The 17,748-nt window shown below is 36.4% G+C and overlaps 3 protein-coding genes across 10 annotated transcripts; 1 reads left to right on the top strand and 2 right to left on the bottom strand.

The window, feature by feature from the left end:
- The first annotated feature begins 94 nt into the window (after nucleotides 1-94).
- On the top strand, nucleotides 95-5,772 carry LOC129291070 (putative zinc transporter At3g08650). Of its 2 annotated transcripts, XM_054928190.1 has the most exons (6): nucleotides 95-356; nucleotides 747-1,487; nucleotides 2,088-2,372; nucleotides 4,068-4,196; nucleotides 4,294-4,391; nucleotides 4,517-5,772. In XM_054928190.1, exons 2-6 carry the CDS (start codon nucleotides 1,011-1,013, stop codon nucleotides 5,328-5,330), a joined length of 1,803 nt encoding a protein of 600 aa, XP_054784165.1. In that variant the 5' UTR covers nucleotides 95-356; nucleotides 747-1,010; the 3' UTR covers nucleotides 5,331-5,772. The 2 variants fall into 2 exon arrangements, with proteins under 2 accessions (XP_054784165.1, XP_054784164.1); XM_054928189.1 differs by having other exon boundaries at nucleotides 95-1,487.
- A 1,095-nt stretch (nucleotides 5,773-6,867) lies between these two features.
- LOC129291185 (protein RETICULATA-RELATED 3, chloroplastic-like) lies at nucleotides 6,868-8,548 on the bottom strand. Its single transcript, XM_054928421.1, has 2 exons — nucleotides 8,383-8,548; nucleotides 6,868-8,201 (listed from the first exon to the last, which is right to left on the bottom strand). The coding sequence occupies exon 2, from the start codon at nucleotides 8,176-8,178 to the stop codon at nucleotides 7,102-7,104; it is 1,077 nt and encodes a 358-aa protein (XP_054784396.1). The 5' UTR covers nucleotides 8,179-8,201; nucleotides 8,383-8,548; the 3' UTR covers nucleotides 6,868-7,101.
- Nucleotides 8,549-12,697: 4,149 nt separating this feature from the next.
- LOC129290753 (protein BASIC PENTACYSTEINE6) lies at nucleotides 12,698-17,267 on the bottom strand. Of its 7 annotated transcripts, none has more exons than XM_054927703.1 (4): nucleotides 16,927-17,266; nucleotides 14,589-14,649; nucleotides 14,267-14,432; nucleotides 12,698-14,131 (listed from the first exon to the last, which is right to left on the bottom strand). In XM_054927703.1, exons 3-4 carry the CDS (start codon nucleotides 14,333-14,335, stop codon nucleotides 13,187-13,189), a joined length of 1,014 nt encoding a protein of 337 aa, XP_054783678.1. In that variant the 5' UTR covers nucleotides 14,336-14,432; nucleotides 14,589-14,649; nucleotides 16,927-17,266; the 3' UTR covers nucleotides 12,698-13,186. The 7 variants fall into 7 exon arrangements, with proteins under 7 accessions (XP_054783678.1, XP_054783677.1, XP_054783680.1 ...); XM_054927702.1 differs by lacking the exon at nucleotides 16,927-17,266 and adding an exon at nucleotides 16,355-16,869; XM_054927705.1 differs by lacking the exon at nucleotides 16,927-17,266 and adding an exon at nucleotides 15,756-16,335.
- Between the last annotated feature and the right edge of the window lie 481 nt (nucleotides 17,268-17,748).

Genomic DNA, 17,748 nt, shown 5'->3' with positions numbered 1-17,748 from the left:
AAGTATCGGTGAAGTTGAAAAAGAATATCAGCCAGTGCCGTTGATTTCTGGGGGTGCCCACCAGAAGGAAGAAGGATTGTGCACAGTTCAGTTTGCCCGTTCCCTTTTTCTACATACGCTGTACCAGACGGTGGCCAATAGCTACGAAACCGCTTCTCAATTTCGTTATCTGTTTCAAACAAAACAATGGGCTCTCTTTCTCTCTTTCCTTCCCACTAATCAAACTACATTTCACATTAAAATATCTGTTTCACCTTCCGTCCCCCTTGGCGGGTTCTTTTCTTCTGTTTAGGAGCGTGCGTCTCTTCAGTCCCATCTAGGGTTCTCGCTCCTGCAATCTGCCCGATCTTTTTTGGGTGCTGATCCTTCTCTGCAATTACCCTTTTGGAACTGACTTTTTATTTCAGGGCATTTTCTTGCTATTCCTATTCATTTATAATTCTGATTTTGGGGATGCCCTCGACTTGGAATTTGATTGAGTTGAGAAAGTCGCTTCTTTTATGAATATCACATGAGGCGAGATTCTGAATATTATACGAAATTGAGTTTTTAATCTGCCCCGTTTCTTTTGCGGGGTGGTTGTTAGAGGAGGTTCATTTGTCACCCATTTTTCATTAGAAAAGGATATCTTTTTCTTGTGATCAACATACATGCTTCTATGTTTTTTGGAGTGTCAATGGGAAGGCATAGGTAACTATGTCTCGGTGCTAATCTCTCTCTCTCTCCCACAATTATTTATTTTGCAGGAAAGTTGACAAGAGGCCCAAACTTCGTTTGAATTCGGAAATCTCAACTCCTGGTTGCTTTGTCTAGACCGCCTCACGCATTTTTTCTCGTAGTTGATATCATTGACTTCCTAATTGCGATCGTAGCATCTTCTTTATGCTATGAGCTTCTGTCCTGCATCTTTGATTGATCATGGAGCAGTAGCTTCTGAACATTTTATTTGGGGCTGGTGACGTAAAGAAAGCCCTGTATCTGTTTACGTCTGAAAGAAGAATTTCATTCATATGGCTTGGAATCTAAAGCTGCCGTTATATGTCGCTGTCTTGTTTGTACTATCCCTTGTTCTCTTATCAGGTAATTCAGAAGCTGAAGTCGAACATGAAGTTGCACATAAACTTAGATCTGCTCCGGATAAGAATGTAGGAAGCAAGGTCATCGATGGCACTGGTCTAGAGAATTCCCTTGCTTTTGATGAAACCAATAGTGTGCTGAGTGATAGGAAGGGTGGAAGTAGTAAAGTTTCTGTTTCAACAGTTGCATTATTTACACTGGCAATGGCGGCTGCCACCGGTTTAGGTGCTGTACCCTTCTTCTTTGTGGAGCTTGATCCACAGTGGGCTGGATTATGCAACGGAATGGCAGCAGGTGTCATGTTGGCTGCAAGTTTTGATCTTGTACAGGAAGGGCAGGATCATGGAGCTGGAAACTGGGTTGTGATTGGGATTCTAGCTGGTGGAATTTTTATTTGGCTTTGTAAGAAGGTGATGAAGTTCTTGCCCGTTCTCAGTACCAAAATCATAATTTCTCTTGCTTTGAAAAAAGTAGTTGAATCAATATATATATATATATATATGGAAACAGTGGTTCTGTGCCGATACATGAACTTTTCTTCAGTGTTGCTGTGACTATGTGAACATTTTGAAATGCTTCTCGGCTTTCCATAAACCTTTGTATGATAATGCCATTAGGGGTGACTTTGGCTTCAAATATGTCATTTTAAGGTTCTTAACTTTGGTAGATCGTATCAGTAATGTCCTACATGTTCTTTTTAAGTGAATGTTGACTATCTAATATGTATTTTTCAAGACTTTTTAAAAAAAAGTATAACTGAAAAAACCAAGTTATTTGCTTTCAGCGTATCTTTTAAGGGCAAACCTACCTACTCCATGAATTTCGCAAATACGGTAATTTGATCATTTGATGAAAGAATTCAATTTTTGTCAATATCTTACGTGATTCTTTTCTCTTTCTTATCTCTTAAGATTCAGTTATGGATATAAATCTTGTATCCTGCCTTTATAGTTTCATTTTTTTTGTTCATTACATTCTTATTTTGTTCTACATTATCTCCTTGGTTTCAGTATCTTGAGCAATATGGGGAAGTAAGCATGTTGGATATAAAGGGTGCTGATGCAGCCAAAGTGGTCCTAGTTATTGGAATAATGACACTTCATTCTTTTGGAGAGGGTTCTGGGGTCGGGGTCTCCTTTGCTGGTTCAAAAGGTTTCTCTCAAGGTCTGTTGGTTACATTGGCTATTGCTGTACACAACATACCAGAGGGATTAGCTGTGAGCATGGTGCTAGCATCAAGGGGTGTCTCCCCACAGAATGCTATGTTATGGAGTGTAATAACATCTTTACCTCAGGTATTATTGTCGTTGTTGTTCTTGTTCTTGCTATATTAAAAGTTGAACCATCTTACCCCATAAAGGGAAAAATCTTAAGTCAGACCTATAGAGAAACTGTCATGCAGCAGAATCAAACTGTCTTATATACAGCTGTCATTTTGCATTGCCAAGATACATTGATGATCTATTAAGATAAAATAGCAACTGATAAAGATATAGATAAATGACTCTTTGGCACAACTCAAGAATCAGTATTGTTTGCACTTCAGAATTCAGATACTGTATGTTAACATTGTTGTGAGATTCTTAATGTTTGGGCATGTCTTCATTGTTATAATGATCTCGGCATGTGGTGTGCTTGAGTCCGCTGTGAGTAGTGTGCTTGAGTCTGCTGTGAGTGAGGTGTCAGTCGTTGCATGGTTTCTCCTCTCAATTCTAAGTTTTATTTTTCTTTTATTAACTTATATTTTTCCTTTCAATGGAAATCACTACAATGAAGCTGCTGAATTATTTCTAGTTGGGTTTTGCACTGAGGCAGTGCTGTCTAACTTGAAGGGATTAGTTTCTCTTCTCTACTGTTACATAGAACTATGAAAGATTTGGTAGCTTCTTCAATTTTATCATATCTAATGAAGTCATATCCTGTGTGAGTTTGCTTGTACCGTGCAGCTTAGTCCCATGGACTGTCAATTTCTGCTCAAGTTTATGAAATTATATTTAGTGTCTATCATTTGTACCATTAATATCATTAATTGTAGCAGTTAACATTGTTATCAAAATCTTACAATTTGAATCAAGGATTGAATTTGAAGTAGTCCTAAATTTGCCAATTAATTGTATGAATTAGGGCATTTTGAACCAATGTTGCAGAATCACGTGTTTCTTAAATATAGACGTGAGTGGAAACAATGAGTTGATGGCAGTATTGTGTTATTTTTTTTGTTGTGTTTTCACTGCTTGCAAGGAACGTCACTCAAGAATTAATTACTCACATATTAATGAGTGTGTTTTTTCATAGTTTCTTGACTCTTGTGTCGAATCTATTATATTGATTATTTTATGCATATTTTAAGAATATATATACATATATATTCATATTTTATAGGATAAATTGCACAAAACCCCTCCTTTTGAGAATGTTGGTTCATATACAGATAGCTCTCGAACTTACAAAAGTTGATAATGAATTTCCTTAAACTTTTAAACTTGTTCAGATATTCATTTACTGTCAGTTCAGATTTTAACTGCACATGATCTAAAGTTCTTAAGATTATTCGCACCTAAGTTTTAAGGGGATTATCTACACAAATTTGAAATTTTATGGTGACTTTTCAAGTTTGAAGTTTGAGGAGTATTTACACATTACTTCAAAGTTTGACATTATATGCAGTTTACTCTATTTTATATTTCAAGCATTTTCAATTTGTTTCTAAATTTTTTGACTTTATATTATTTATGATTGTGATTCGGGATTTGGAAATATGTTATGGATTCTTAATTTGTATGGCAATGTGACTGATGGTGATTAATAATTGTTGAATGGTTGAGTTCTGTGGAAACGTGATAATCATGGCTTCATTATAGGTTGCTTCAGTAGTGGCTTAAAGATTACCCTTAGGCATGAGCTACGCTGATAAACCACCAACAAGTGGTTGTTGAACTTGTAGTTTTTTGGCCATGGCCTCTTACCATGTTATGCATGATTTAATGCAGCCAATTGTAGCAGTTCCTTCATTTATGTGTGCTGATGCATTCAGTAAGTTCCTGCCTTTCTGTACGGGGTTTGCAGCTGGATGTATGATCTGGATGGTTGTTGCAGAAGTACTCCCTGATGCATTCAAGGTAACATACTTTACTATGCACCCTGCTTCCTCAGGGCTCTGTTCGCCTGGGATCCATACCGCATGCCTTGTGACATTTTTTGATGCTTGGATACCAGGAAGCCTCTGCCTCACAGGTTGCGTCAGCAGCAACCCTTTCTGTAGCATTTATGGAAGCTCTCAGCACATTCTTTCAAAATTTCAGCCATGACTACAAGTGAGTTTATGAGAGGGAATACATTGAATTTTTAGTTTTCCACATCACCTTTCTGCAGAAGTAACATTTTCCACTTTTTTGCACCCCCCTTTTTTTGTTCCTGAAAGTTTTATTTCTTTGTGCAGCTCTGAGGACGCTTCTGGCTTCTTTGTTTCATTACTTTTTGGCCTTGGCCCATTACTCGGTGGCATCATTCTGGTTGCATTTGCTCTTGCCTTTCATCTCCGGCATGCTCTCCTTATGGGCACGGCTTGTGGGATTGCTTTTGTTCTTGGTGCTTGGCGACCAGTGCAGCTTATTTTGTCTACAAAGCTGGGATTTTTTCCTGTTTTATTCCTCCTGGCAGTGGGGGCTGCTTTCGTCCATGTTTCTAGCTCGAGTATGTTAAAGGTTACAGCTCACAAAAAGACCTCTGCCAGTGACTTACCGACAGTCACCGGGTTCCCATTAAGCGTTCACACCCTTCAATCATTCATTTCATGTGGAACAGTTGCTTTTCATGCTTTGGCTGAAGGACTCGCATTGGGAGTGGCTGCACCAAAAGCATATGGACTTGGCCGTCACATGGTCCTCCCAGTCTCTCTACACGGACTTCCACGGGGAGCAGCGGTGGCTAGCTGCATCTTTGGTGCAACTGATAGTTGGCATGCCTCGCTTGCAGCAGCTGCCATAATTGGATTCATGGGCCCAATATCAGCAATTGGGGCTATTCTTGCCGGTATTGACTATAGCGGTCTTGACCATGTGATGGTCTTTGCCTGTGGGGGATTGATCCCAAGTTTTGTTAATATGGTTAAGAGAGCACTAAGTTTAGAAAAAAGTAAAAGCACTTGCGGCCTCATTATGGGTATGGGGTTTGCTATTTTATGTCTGACATTCACTAGGCTGGTTTGCTTGCATACACCTTACTGCAATTCTGCACCAGAAGCTGTCAGATAGGATGATTGTGGTGCATTATCATCTATTGTCGATGTTCTTATACAACAGACGTATTGATCTCTTTGGGTTGATCACCCATGTCCCTTGCTATGAAGTGTGAAGAGATCATGAATGAGGGAGAGGGTGATGCTAAGCTCAAATTGCTTCAATCCTTTGCAGATATTGTAGTTGTGTTTTAGTTTTATTGACCAACAGAGACTGCAGGGATTGGTGTGTCATTTATACTGGAGCTGGCTTTTTGGGGGCTTTAAAAGAAGCTAACGGGCTATATACACACACCTTATTGAGGCAGATTTATTGCAGGCGCTAAAGTTTGTATTCAAGAATCTGATGTTTGTCATAGTTAGCTTTTACGTTGTATATAGCTTTAGATTTTATTGATCTGAACCCAAATTTGCTACACTATGATTAACACAGTAAAATTCTTGAAAAGTCAGCAGTTTCTCGTTCTCTTTCGTCTCGCTGGTTCTGGGTGGTTTGGGTCGTGTATTGCAATACTTCGTCTAACACAGTAATCTTTGTCTTGTTTGGTTATTAGTGTTTTAATTAATTTTTTTTACCAGATGTTAATACAGGATAAAGAGCGGTTTAACTGGTTTGAATTAATATATTGTGGGTATAAATTATAACATATGACAGTATATAGTTGAGTGATATTTATAAAATATTGTAAAATTTTATCATAATATATTAAAATTATTATTAATTTAAAAAATCAAATTTCAGATTGATTATGACTAATTATTGATTATTGATTTATCGTTTTATTTGGGAAACAATTTGTTTTCCATGTTTGATACAAACTTGTATTAATTAATTGTTCTTTGGAGACAATTATTGACGTGACCATTAAAAAATTATATGATACAAATCTACTGGCAAAAGAAAATAACATTAGAATGTTTAATAGATACTCCTTTCATTTAAAAATATAAAATATTTTTAATTGAATCTTATTCCTAATAAAATAATTATCTACTTTTAAATTAATTTTATTTTTTCATATTTAGCCCCATTAAATACTTTATAATAAATATAAGGTCATTATCAATAGAGACACTTTTATAAAAAAATAATAATTACACCTTGAAAGATTAAAAATGTCTTATATTTTTGAACATTCAACTCTTCAAAAGTGCTTTATATTTTGTTAAGGGAGAAAGTAACATTTATTTATAACTGTTAGAATTAGACGGAACAGATAGGAGAAATAATCTACAATACATTAATGTATAATTTAAAACTATCGTAGATTACAAGATATTAATTTAGAATGAGCTAAACGAGGCCCCGTGTCTGGCCGAAAAACAACAAAGAAGCCCTACGGAAATGCACAAGATAAATTAATAAAATCATAACAATCGCAACCAATTCAAAAAAAAAAAATTAATTAATTTTTTAAATAATAAAAGTGGTAAAAAGTTGTTTTCGCTGCACAGACATATGTAAAATATTTTTTATTTTTACTACATGTGATGTGGTGTGAGCCCCTGTATGCTTCTTATCTTACCTGACAAATTTACATACTCTCATAAAATGATATTTAAACTTAAAATTATTTATTATCAAGAAAAATTTTTCATACCTAACTGGCCAACTACAAAATAAACTCATTCATCCATAGGTGAACTCCTCACTCTAGCAGTCTAGCTAGTTCCTCTACAAAAGATAAATGGCAAGCGCAATACTCAGAAGAAACTAAAGCCTCTCATAGCCTAACTCACTGACTAACCAAGTAATGGTCCTTGTCTTTGATTCCTTCCATTGGTTATCACTTCGCTATCGACTCATTGCTCTGCAACTTCTCTTCTCTGTTCTCCAAACGCACCTTCTCTGCAGCAACAGCAGCTAATGGCTTCTGTTGTTCTGACACACTCTGTGAACCAGTCAACCTCGCCAGTATCACAAAGGACATGCCTCCAACAACATTGTTCAAGCACCTCAGGACAAACACAGACGACTTGAATGCCAATGGAGGAAGACCCTTCTCCAACAAAAACTCAATCCCATTCAGAGTTTGGTACCTCAGATTACTGCTAACTCCCATGTGAGCTGCCCAAGTCACAGCATTCAACAGTGTAGGAGGAGGCTTGTTTGGAGTCTCAAAGTTTGGATCCATCTTCTTCCTGATCTTGATCAACCCATTTGAAATTGCAGTCCCTACAAGCCCAGCAGCGAACCCAACTGCTGCAAACACAGTTCCTTTGTACACTAGAGTTCCAAATCGATCCAGGATCCCATAAGCACCTGGTTCAAACATGTGGCTCTTAGGACAGCTTGCAAAGATTGAAGGTAAACTGGAGGAGGAAGAAGCCATGGTGGGTGCTAGTAGATACATGAGGGTGAAATTCAGAATAGAGCCAACAACAAGCGTGGAGAAAACGAAATCCAGCTCGTTCAATCCGAAATTTGGACGAGAAGCCATGTCTCCGATCACACAAGCGCTCACACCCACCAGTTCCTCCATCAGAACCTTGAAAGGAAATTGGGGATCAGCGGCGACTCGAGATCTCCATCCCGCCAAAAACATACCAAGAATCCCAAGTCCCTCACCCGACGTTGAAGATGGATCATCGGAATTCCCATCGTCGCCCCGATTGCCATTGTCACCGTCACCTCCTCCGCGCCCAACTCCGTCGCTACCATCACCGCCAGCGAATGAAATTTGCAGATTCTCCGGCAAATTGGGTTCGTAGACGTTTGGGTTGATGAGAGACAGAGATCGATTTCGAGAGTGCAAGGAAGAAGGGAAAGAAATAACGTGATGGGGATTGAATGCGCGAGCGTCCGAAACGGCATGGTAGGAGCCAGAGAGAGGAGAAAAACGAAGTTGAGCCATGGCTGCCATGGTGGTTCAGCTTAACCCTCGATCTGGAACAGAGATAACAAACAAATACCCACGAATAGCTTACATAAAGAAAAGCATACAGATTTTGAAAATTTAGCATAAGAACATCATTCCCAGATCATGAACAGAAAACAAAAACTAGACAACAATAACAGATTCATAACCAAACAAAAAAAGCGAGAAGATCGGGAAAAGCGAAAGCACCTGAATGAGAGTGAAAAGATGAAGAATGAAAGTGTGGAATACGAAGGAGAAGACGGAAGAGAGTGATGGGTTTGAGCGAATGCGAGTGGGAAATTCGGAAGCTGAAACCTCCAAACCTTTATAAAGTAACAGGTCTGATTTCTGCAACCCTACGCTGAAAGTGAAAAGGACCTTTCCTAACGAAAAAACAGAATAGTGATTCTTTTTATTCTATTCTATTCTATTTTTAAAACTAATACTACTTTATTTGAATAAAAATAGGAAAATACAATGCTCCCTCTTTTTCATTTCTTTTGTTGGTCGAAGGACATCCAATAAAATATCTTTTCTTGTCCAGGGTTGTGGCACGCGCCTTTTATTATATTAATGTTTTTTTAAACTCTAATTAGTCTAAAGTATAAGGGATTGGGTAAGGTTGTATATATTTTGTTTTAAGGGTTAATGTATAAATAGAATTTTAAATTCTTACTCAAAAATCACCCTAAATTTTAAATTCTTAAAATATATAAAATAAATTTTAAATTTTTAAATTTGTAAAAAAATAAATCCTGACCTTTAACTTTTTTAACATTATTATTGTCCACATGGGTACAGTAACAATTAAGGTTAAATTCATACAAAAATTAACTGTGAACAATACCTAGATGAATAGTAATAATATTAAAAAATTAACAGTTAATGTTTATTTTATTATAAATTTAAAAGCTTAGGGTTTATTTTATATATTTTAAAAGTTTAGAATTCAAGACAATTTTCGAGCAATAGTTCAGAGTCATATTTTCTCATTAATCCATTTTTTAATTATAATCTTATTTTATTATACTCTATTTAAGTAATTAATACAATTATTTTAAATAAATTAAATGTTATATTTATGTCACTTAATGATATAATTGCAAAGATGTTAAAAAGTTTTAAAAATTAAGATTTTAACCAATTTTTTTATAGGAACGTAAATTAGTTAAAATGAATTATATTGTAGTTTGTAAGAAGTACTATATTAAGTTTTAATTGTTTCTCCTTCCCATTTTATGTACTAAAACACTTTTAATAATCTCATTGAAATTAATAAAAAGTGATTAAGTCATTAACTTTGTTAAAAATAAAATAAATTTTTAATTTTACTCATAATCAAATGAAAATTTTTAAATCTACATTATATTTTCTATCATAGTTAATAACTTTAAAATGATAACATTAAATGGTGGGACCAATATACACATGCAAACAATTGATTAACCAATGTATTTTTTAATAAAAAAAGGAGAATTATCTGATATTATAGATAAATACACACACACACACAAAACAAGGGAGAATATTGACGAAAGACATCTGAAAGAATTTTAATAAGCATCCGATTTGTAACGCTTGTCAAATGTTAATTTCTTTCAAGGACACTTCATTGATAGACTCCAAGAAAACAATGTTGCTTATTAATTGATGGTCGGCCATCCCTTCCCAGTCCTTGTAAATGTCAAATTGTCAGCATGGAACCATGTTGACATCAGATAGATGGACATTGAGGTTTTCAACTTTTAAGGTTATGTTCACCTTATTATTATTAAAATATAACAGCTAGGACACCAGATCACACAAGAATTTTTTTTTAACAAAAAAAAAAAAAACTAGTTATGAGCATATAGGTCGTTGCATACATAATTGTTGATATCTCTAAACATGTAATTAACAGTAACTATCTAGTCCTGTAAGGTGAACTATCTTATTTTGTTAATCATATTAATCGCAAAAGCTATATGATGACGATTTTGCATCTTTAAGTCTAATAGATATTCAAATCCGTTCAAAATTCTCATAAGCTCAGCGAGGAATCTTCTAGCTTCTTTGTTTCATGATTTCATCAGTGACTCTTTGTGTTGATGAAAGCAATGTAGCTGTGTCGCTCACCATCTAGGATGTTATGACTTAATAATATTTTTCTTGTAACTTACTTCTTCCCTCCATTTAAAAATATAAGATATTTTTAATTGAATATCATCTTTCAATAAAGTAGTTACTTACTTTCAAACTAACACTATCTTTTTATATTTACTACTATTAAATACCCTACAATAAATATAAAGTCATTTATTAATAGGAGCACTTTAAAAAAAGCCAATGATTACACCTCGAAAGATTAAGAATATATTATATTTTTGAACATTCAATTTCTCAAAAAATACCTTATATTTTTGAACGTAAGGAATATCATTTTGTTTTCCATAATGACTATTAGACATATCTAAAGAGCCTTTATCATCATAGAACTTGAATTTCTTACCTCAGTTTTTACACTTCATAATATATTCCGTCCAAGAATCTTTTAATAATAATCTATATACTAGTAAAATTCTCATTTTTATAAAAATATATTTAATTTTCTCTTTTTACCTTTGGTTTTTATTTATAATCAGTGAAAAGAATGTTATAAAATATAAATTCACATATACGAGAAGCCAAGTTAATAAATACAAGAGGTGAGATAAAAATTTTTTTTATAAATATTAAGTTACTTATATTTTAAATCAAATAAAGTGCAGTATTATATAAGTAAGAAAAATAAAGTATTAAGTTTGGATACATTAAACGACTTTACCTAGACTTTCTAACTTTAGTACAATCCCAAACTGCGATGAAAAGGGTCAATGGAATTGTGGCCAAAAAGACATGTCCTCTGGCCTATAATATTATTTATTATATATTTATATCCAATATCTAATATTAATATATTAAATTTAAATATTATCAAATCTACTTGAGAGTGGCTCTTCTAATTGGAAAAAATATAATTACTAGTCTTTATAATTTTATCAAATTTTGCTTGTAGTTCTTGTAATTTATTTTCAGTATTTTCAATTTTTATAATCCTTGTAATTTAACATTATTAGGGATCTGAAGAACAATCATCATTTAATCTTGTTAAAATTATAAAGACCGAAACACTAAAACAAATTACAATGACTAAAAATAAAACTCGATGAAACTATAGAGATTAATGATTATATTTTTCCTTTGAATTATCTATATTGATTAAGAAAAATTGAATATCTATATTGTTAAGCTGCTTTAGTTTTAACAATATATGACTTGCAAACAATCACAAGCAACTTTCTAAAGAGATGTTTGTCTTTTCATAGGTAAGCCACCCCTAGATGATTGTCCAAACCGACGAGACATCATGATCATTGCCCTTGTTGAGATAACTTTGTAGGATGCTTTAATTGAATCCTCTTCTCTAATTGGGTCTACAGATTTAACTAGGATGATCACCCCAAGAGAATTATTCTTTTATTTTCTTTTCGTTTGTCATTTCTTTTAATTGACAAGTCCCCAATTAAAACTGTGTCGATACCCAAAAAAAAAAACAGAGAGAGAGAGAGAAAGAAACAAAAGAAAAGAAATCAGAAAACATCTGAACGTAAATCCACACCCCCACACTCACAATGCAAGAGGCCTCGTTGATGCTCGCATCATCACTTATGGAACTTATGGCTTGATGGTACAAGTGCTCTGCTTTCTACTCTCGAATTATCAGTCTCGCACACCCACCCAAATAAAATTCCTCCAATTTCGCATACAATATTCGGTCCCTACCTCCTCATTTACTGAAAAACGAAAAACACGTATTCATACATGTATGTATTTGTTTTCTTTTCTTTCTTTTTTTTTAATGTACTGACATCTACTTGTAAGGATAAATAATCATATCAGCTAATATCAATCTATCTATCATCTCATCCAATCCAACAGAGACACTGCTTCCATACTTAGTATAATAATTTCAATATTCTATTATCAACAAGAATGTCCGGCTCAGAGCAACATGATCAGCATAAAGCCTCGGACACACGGGGGTATAAATCAACCAAAAATCATGAGCTCATTTCTGAAAAGTTGACCATGGTGATGTTGACATTGGCACCAGTATCTGCAACATCAGCTTTGACTTCAATCATCCTCGCCAGTAAAACCACCCGCTTTTCTTTTTCAGGCAATACAAGAATCAACATTGTTCTACTTTCTAACTACTTTCTATGTCTAGCTAGTGCTCTTTTTCCTTAATTTCTCAATTTATGATGACGAGACAATGAAAATGTCAAGGGCATTATTTCTCCACACGAGAGGGGAGAAAACACAAATCACTATTCACTACCATCAGGCAACGCAATTTACTTCAAATCCTCCTGCTTCTAGAATTGGATGCTACATTGTACAGCAATTTCCATAGGGCTCTCAACGATAGTGCTTAAACTTGTTCAACCAACCTTGAGGAGCCCTCACAATAACCAAATCTAATAGGAATCATCAACGCCCATTGTAATTTGCAACCATGCCTCTAAACTTCGTCTCCACTAGGAAATACAATTGTTATTCAAAAAGAAAATTTACATGTTACACACTACTACTAATAATTTGGTTCATAGGGTTCAAAGGGGACAATACTTTTCTACAATTATTGTGCTTACATGCTAGATTCAAATATCAGGGCTATATAACAGTTAAAAAACAACCACACAACTTTTTTACATGCTGCTGGCTGCAGCAGACCATTATCTTGGCTGATTAAACGTGGTATCAGTGACCACAATGGTTATATTGCCATTTCTTCTATATAGCCAACGTTCTGCAGAACTATTTATCCTAAATACACTAACGGGCACAACCATACCTTAATCATTAACTTCCGTGCTTACCTTTTTACGATCTTTATTTTCCTCCTTGAATGACACCGAAATCCACAGTTGATTACTAGAGGTTGTTCCCTATTTATTTATTGCTCCTCTGGATTCAAAGATTACGCAATCTACTTGATTGTGATATAGCGATTTGTGCCATGCTTGGCCCAGTGGTCCTTCAGGTCAACTGCATTTGACAGATCATGGCCCTCTGCTGCAAGCCGGCTAAGCAACTTATTGAAAGCACCTCCACTCATCTTTCGACCACCAACCCGGGCATGTCTCTTGTTGGGTACTGCTGGAAGTGGATACATTGATAGAGTTGTTGTGCAACAAGCAGACTGCCAGCCCCCATTCCCCCATTTGTAACATTGTCTCAGAACACCAGTACAAGAGCATACAGGAGCTGGCATGGTTGATTCATCATATACCACTTGATTCAACCCCAAGTCCTGACCCTTCCAATCTGCCTTTGATGACCCTAACTGCTTGTTAAGATCATCACCTCCATTAACCATTTCCTGACCACTCTTCCATTCATGCGCCTTGCCAAACATCATCTTATTCAAGTCTTCACCCTCCCTCTTGATCTTTTTTGCAGCTCGCGGCGTCTTCTTACTAGGTGAAGTTGACTTACCATCCTTTGGTCGCTTGGCCCGCCGTGACTTCCCAGCTTCATTAGGCAATGATGCTGCTGGAAGGTCATCACTGGTGTGCATTTCCCGGGTGCTGTATGAAGTATCACCCATATGAGGTAAATGGTGCACCTGTTGCTGAGGATGATGCACATGCTTGACACCTCGGGCAATTTGGCATCCTGGAGGGCATGAAGACATGCTACCATTGGCTAAGGAGTTCTCTCGATATTGAAGGGTAGCAATTGCACTATCTCGTTCCATTATGGCATTGTTGCGTTCTGCAATGGCAGTATCTCGATGCAGGAATGCCATATCACGCTCTGCAAGAGCTGCCTTTTTTTCAGAAAGGGCCAGATTTCTCTCTTGGATGGCTGCATCTCTTTCAGCCATAATTGCCATGATTTGCTTCATGGAAGGTTGATGTTGCATCAACCACTGCAACAAGAATACTACGATCAATATAATTATACAACCTTTTTGGAAGGAAATAAATCCAGCCTAAGCAACTACTGCTTCGTTAAAACTTCAACAGTTGAGTGTCTCAATGAGCACGAAGTTATTTCAGCATACCTGCCCCTGAGCTGATTTATATTGATCAGCTTTGTGCCTTCCATTTTCACGATGCCCAGCATCATCCATCAGAAACCCACAAATGGATGCAAAAGATAACTACTTATTCTAGGCCTCCTCAGCCAGTATAGGACTTGGTCGATTAAGCAATAATTTGCTACAAGTCCTGCTTATACAAAATATGCCAATTACTAACATAATTTGAGCATCTTTTTCCTGCCCGTTTTCTTGGAATCATGGGGTTTGAGAAGGAAAGAATTTCTCTTTCAACGACTCTACATCTCTACCAAAAAATGACCTCTTCAAGGATTGAATTACTTACGATGATTATAAATAGAAATTGTAAATGCAGAAGATGAATGCACAACCAATTGAAATTTTCCCTGCATAAGAGAATACAACACACACAGGTAAAAAATAAAGCACAAGAAACCCAACTTGCATATGACACTAACTACAGGAATCCAACATGCATAGGAAGGCGGAGACATTACAGTAAAACAATATTTCCACAGCATGCAATAATATATTGTAATTTACAAAGAAATAAAGGGCATAGACATTTAAGGTCCCGTTTGGTTGCATTGAGGCAGACTGGCTTCATTTCAAAGGGGGTAAAAGATATGCAATGTCCATTATTATCATCATTAAACATATTTATTACCTTTTTCACCCAGGAGCGATAATTATTTTTTATCAAAACACACTTTTTTCAATACATATTTCTTTCTACTCAATAGCCAATACCATTCTATGCAGCAAACATCTCATTAAATATCTTCTATTCACAATACTTGACTCAGTTGACACTCAGCAGCAATCAAAAACACAAAATAAGAACTACTAAGAATGGATTTGAAAACAAAATAAAAATGGTTTCGAAAAGGAACAGAGGCAGACTAATACATCTTTCGATCCTCAGGTCATAAAATTAAGCAGTATAATCAACAAATCCGCAAATGTCCCCTTCGCGTTATTTACAACTGCCAAGCACAAAATGGTCAAATTCTGTTTCTAAACTCGACTTGTTGGCATGAAAGAGTTTCAAAAGATAAATTAAATTATCATTTGCGGGTAGTGATGGTTCGATTTTAAAGATTAGTTAATGGCAGGTGACCTTATATTCGTAGTCTAGAATGAAGATTAAGTTGCCAATCCATAATAAACAGTTGGAAGGGAGAGATAGAAGCAAGTCATGTAATACAATACAATGACTCTGTAAGGAAGATACTTCATTCGTTACCCAAGGCCATATGAACACTGAATAAACGGAGAATGCCAAATGCTGTGAACAATCGGAGAAAAAATAATGATTATGGTGTCGAGGTATTTAAGGAGATAAATAGGATAAAAGTCAATCAATATGTGAAAAAGAAGAGGGGAAGAAACAGGGGAAGAAAACAAAATTGAAGCTGTTGAAGGTTCTGGTAACGTTGCCTCACTCCATGATCCCCTTTAAATGGATATTTAATTATCAACTTAAACTTACTGTGAATAACCTGATGCGTGTGATTCAATGCAAAGTTGCTTGTTGAGTCAACGGGGAACCTATCAAAGTCAAATGCATTTCTATTTTCCAAATTTGATAAATAATAATGGAAAGTCAGTCTGGATCAGGTTCTCCCTCTTGTCCCAAAGCTAAAGAATGTCCAAATTGGATGAACACAAAATTCAAATTGCTCAGGACGTCGCATCTGAACAATCTGAAGTTAAGAATCATCAAATTGCGTGAAAGTCCGAATTCGATAGTCAAAATACGCGAATTCTTTTAAACCAACGAATCAGAACTACGACATGAAGCTAAGAACCAGTCAATCATGTTGAAATATAGCAATTTGCACACCGGAGGAGAATCTCGCAAACAATCCACAAAATAAGCTTTAATTAGCATAATTATACTCTAAAAACAAAACATATCTATAGTTTTAAGGTGTTCAGAGATCAGAAGTAAGAGGGAAAGCGAGTCCGAGTAAAGAACTACGGATTCAGAGCTCGAGTGTGGGAGGTATCGGGAGAGAAGGAGAAAAATCAAAAGACAAAAAGCAAACTATTATAGAAAGACAAGAAAAGAGAATAATAGAAACTTACGAGACGAGCAGGAAGATAGAGAGAAGAATGATTAAAGAAACAGACTAAAAACCCTAATCTCCGTGGAGGAAAGGCGACAAAATTTTTCACTTTTTTCTCTCTCCTGTCTCTGCAATTTTTCTCGCATCATTGCCTTTTGTTTTTTTTATTTTTATTTTTATTCTGTGGGCGTACAGTTTTTCACTCACTTTAAAGCAGAACTCAAGAGTTACTTGTAAGTAAGTAAGTAAATGGCGGGTACTTCACGCGCCGGGTCGGATTGAGACAAGCAGAGAGAAACCGCACCACAATACAAGAAACAGTGAGAATACGACCCCGATAAAGAAGAAGAAATCGGATTAAAGAGAAAAAAGACGAGAGAAAAAAAGGAAATTAGCGGATTCTGATTTTCTCTATTTCTCTGTACTTGTTGATCAAATACATCTAGCTGAAATTCGCGAGACAATCTTCTATTCAACAAGGGAGTGAATCCCGCATTTTGTTGAAGAGAAAATTGAGCATTCAGTTGAAGGATTGAGAGAGAGAGAGAGGGATGAATTGAGAGTGAGAGAGAAAGAGATAGAAAATCTCACCGAGGGAGATGAATCGAACACTTTGGCCAGAATATGGAGGACGGGAAAGGGGTGAGAAGACGACGACGAGCACGAGCCTGCGACTAGCCGACACCGACGAGGCAGTGGAAGGGGGAAGGGGTTGAGGCGACGTCTCTGACTGGTAGTGGCCTCTGGACTAGTGGACTTCGAAGACACAGAACTTCGACGGCGGCCGGCAGAGCGCGACGGTGCTCGGAGATGCGATGCTGTGCAGCTCGACGACGAAGAGGAAGGCGGGGGAATGGAAGGCCAATGTGCCTCTGCTTGGTGCGAAAAAGAGACTGTCGGATAGGTGATGCTGAGAAGAGATTTTTTCGTTTGACCTGAAACCGAGAAGAGATTGAGGAAAGGGGTTGGGGAGGCATGAAACGCAACGTATTGCTGTAATTGAAGTCCGACCGGGGCTTTTTTTTTTCCTTTTTTCTTTTTTTTTTTGTGGTCAACCGACCGGGGTTAACTAGCCTTGAAATTTGCGAGTGACGGTCAAAATGCATATGTCCGAACTGACCTGGCAGAGAAATTCTACAGATTGGACGTGAAGGATTGGGTGACTTGGAACATGAAAGCATAGGTGGAAAGCTTTTCAACAAAATCAGTCCTTTGGAATGTGTTGTTTGCTTACACATGCTGGAACATTTGAAAGAATAGGTGCTCGAAACTTTTCCAATCTTATTGATTCTAATGTTGAAGACTCTAGCAATTTTATTTTCAAAGTGTCAGGTGATGTTAGACTCGACCAACAAGTCCTTGGAACAGACTGCCAGAGGGGCAATGTCCCTCAAGCAAGAGGGAATACAAATG

Source organism: Prosopis cineraria, unplaced genomic scaffold (genome assembly GCF_029017545.1).
Source record: "Prosopis cineraria cultivar Desert tree isolate PC_DT_omini unplaced genomic scaffold, ASM2901754v1 PC13, whole genome shotgun sequence".
Taxonomy (NCBI): Eukaryota; Viridiplantae; Streptophyta; class Magnoliopsida; order Fabales; family Fabaceae; genus Prosopis; species Prosopis cineraria.
This window is presented reverse-complemented; position numbering and strand designations above follow the sequence as displayed.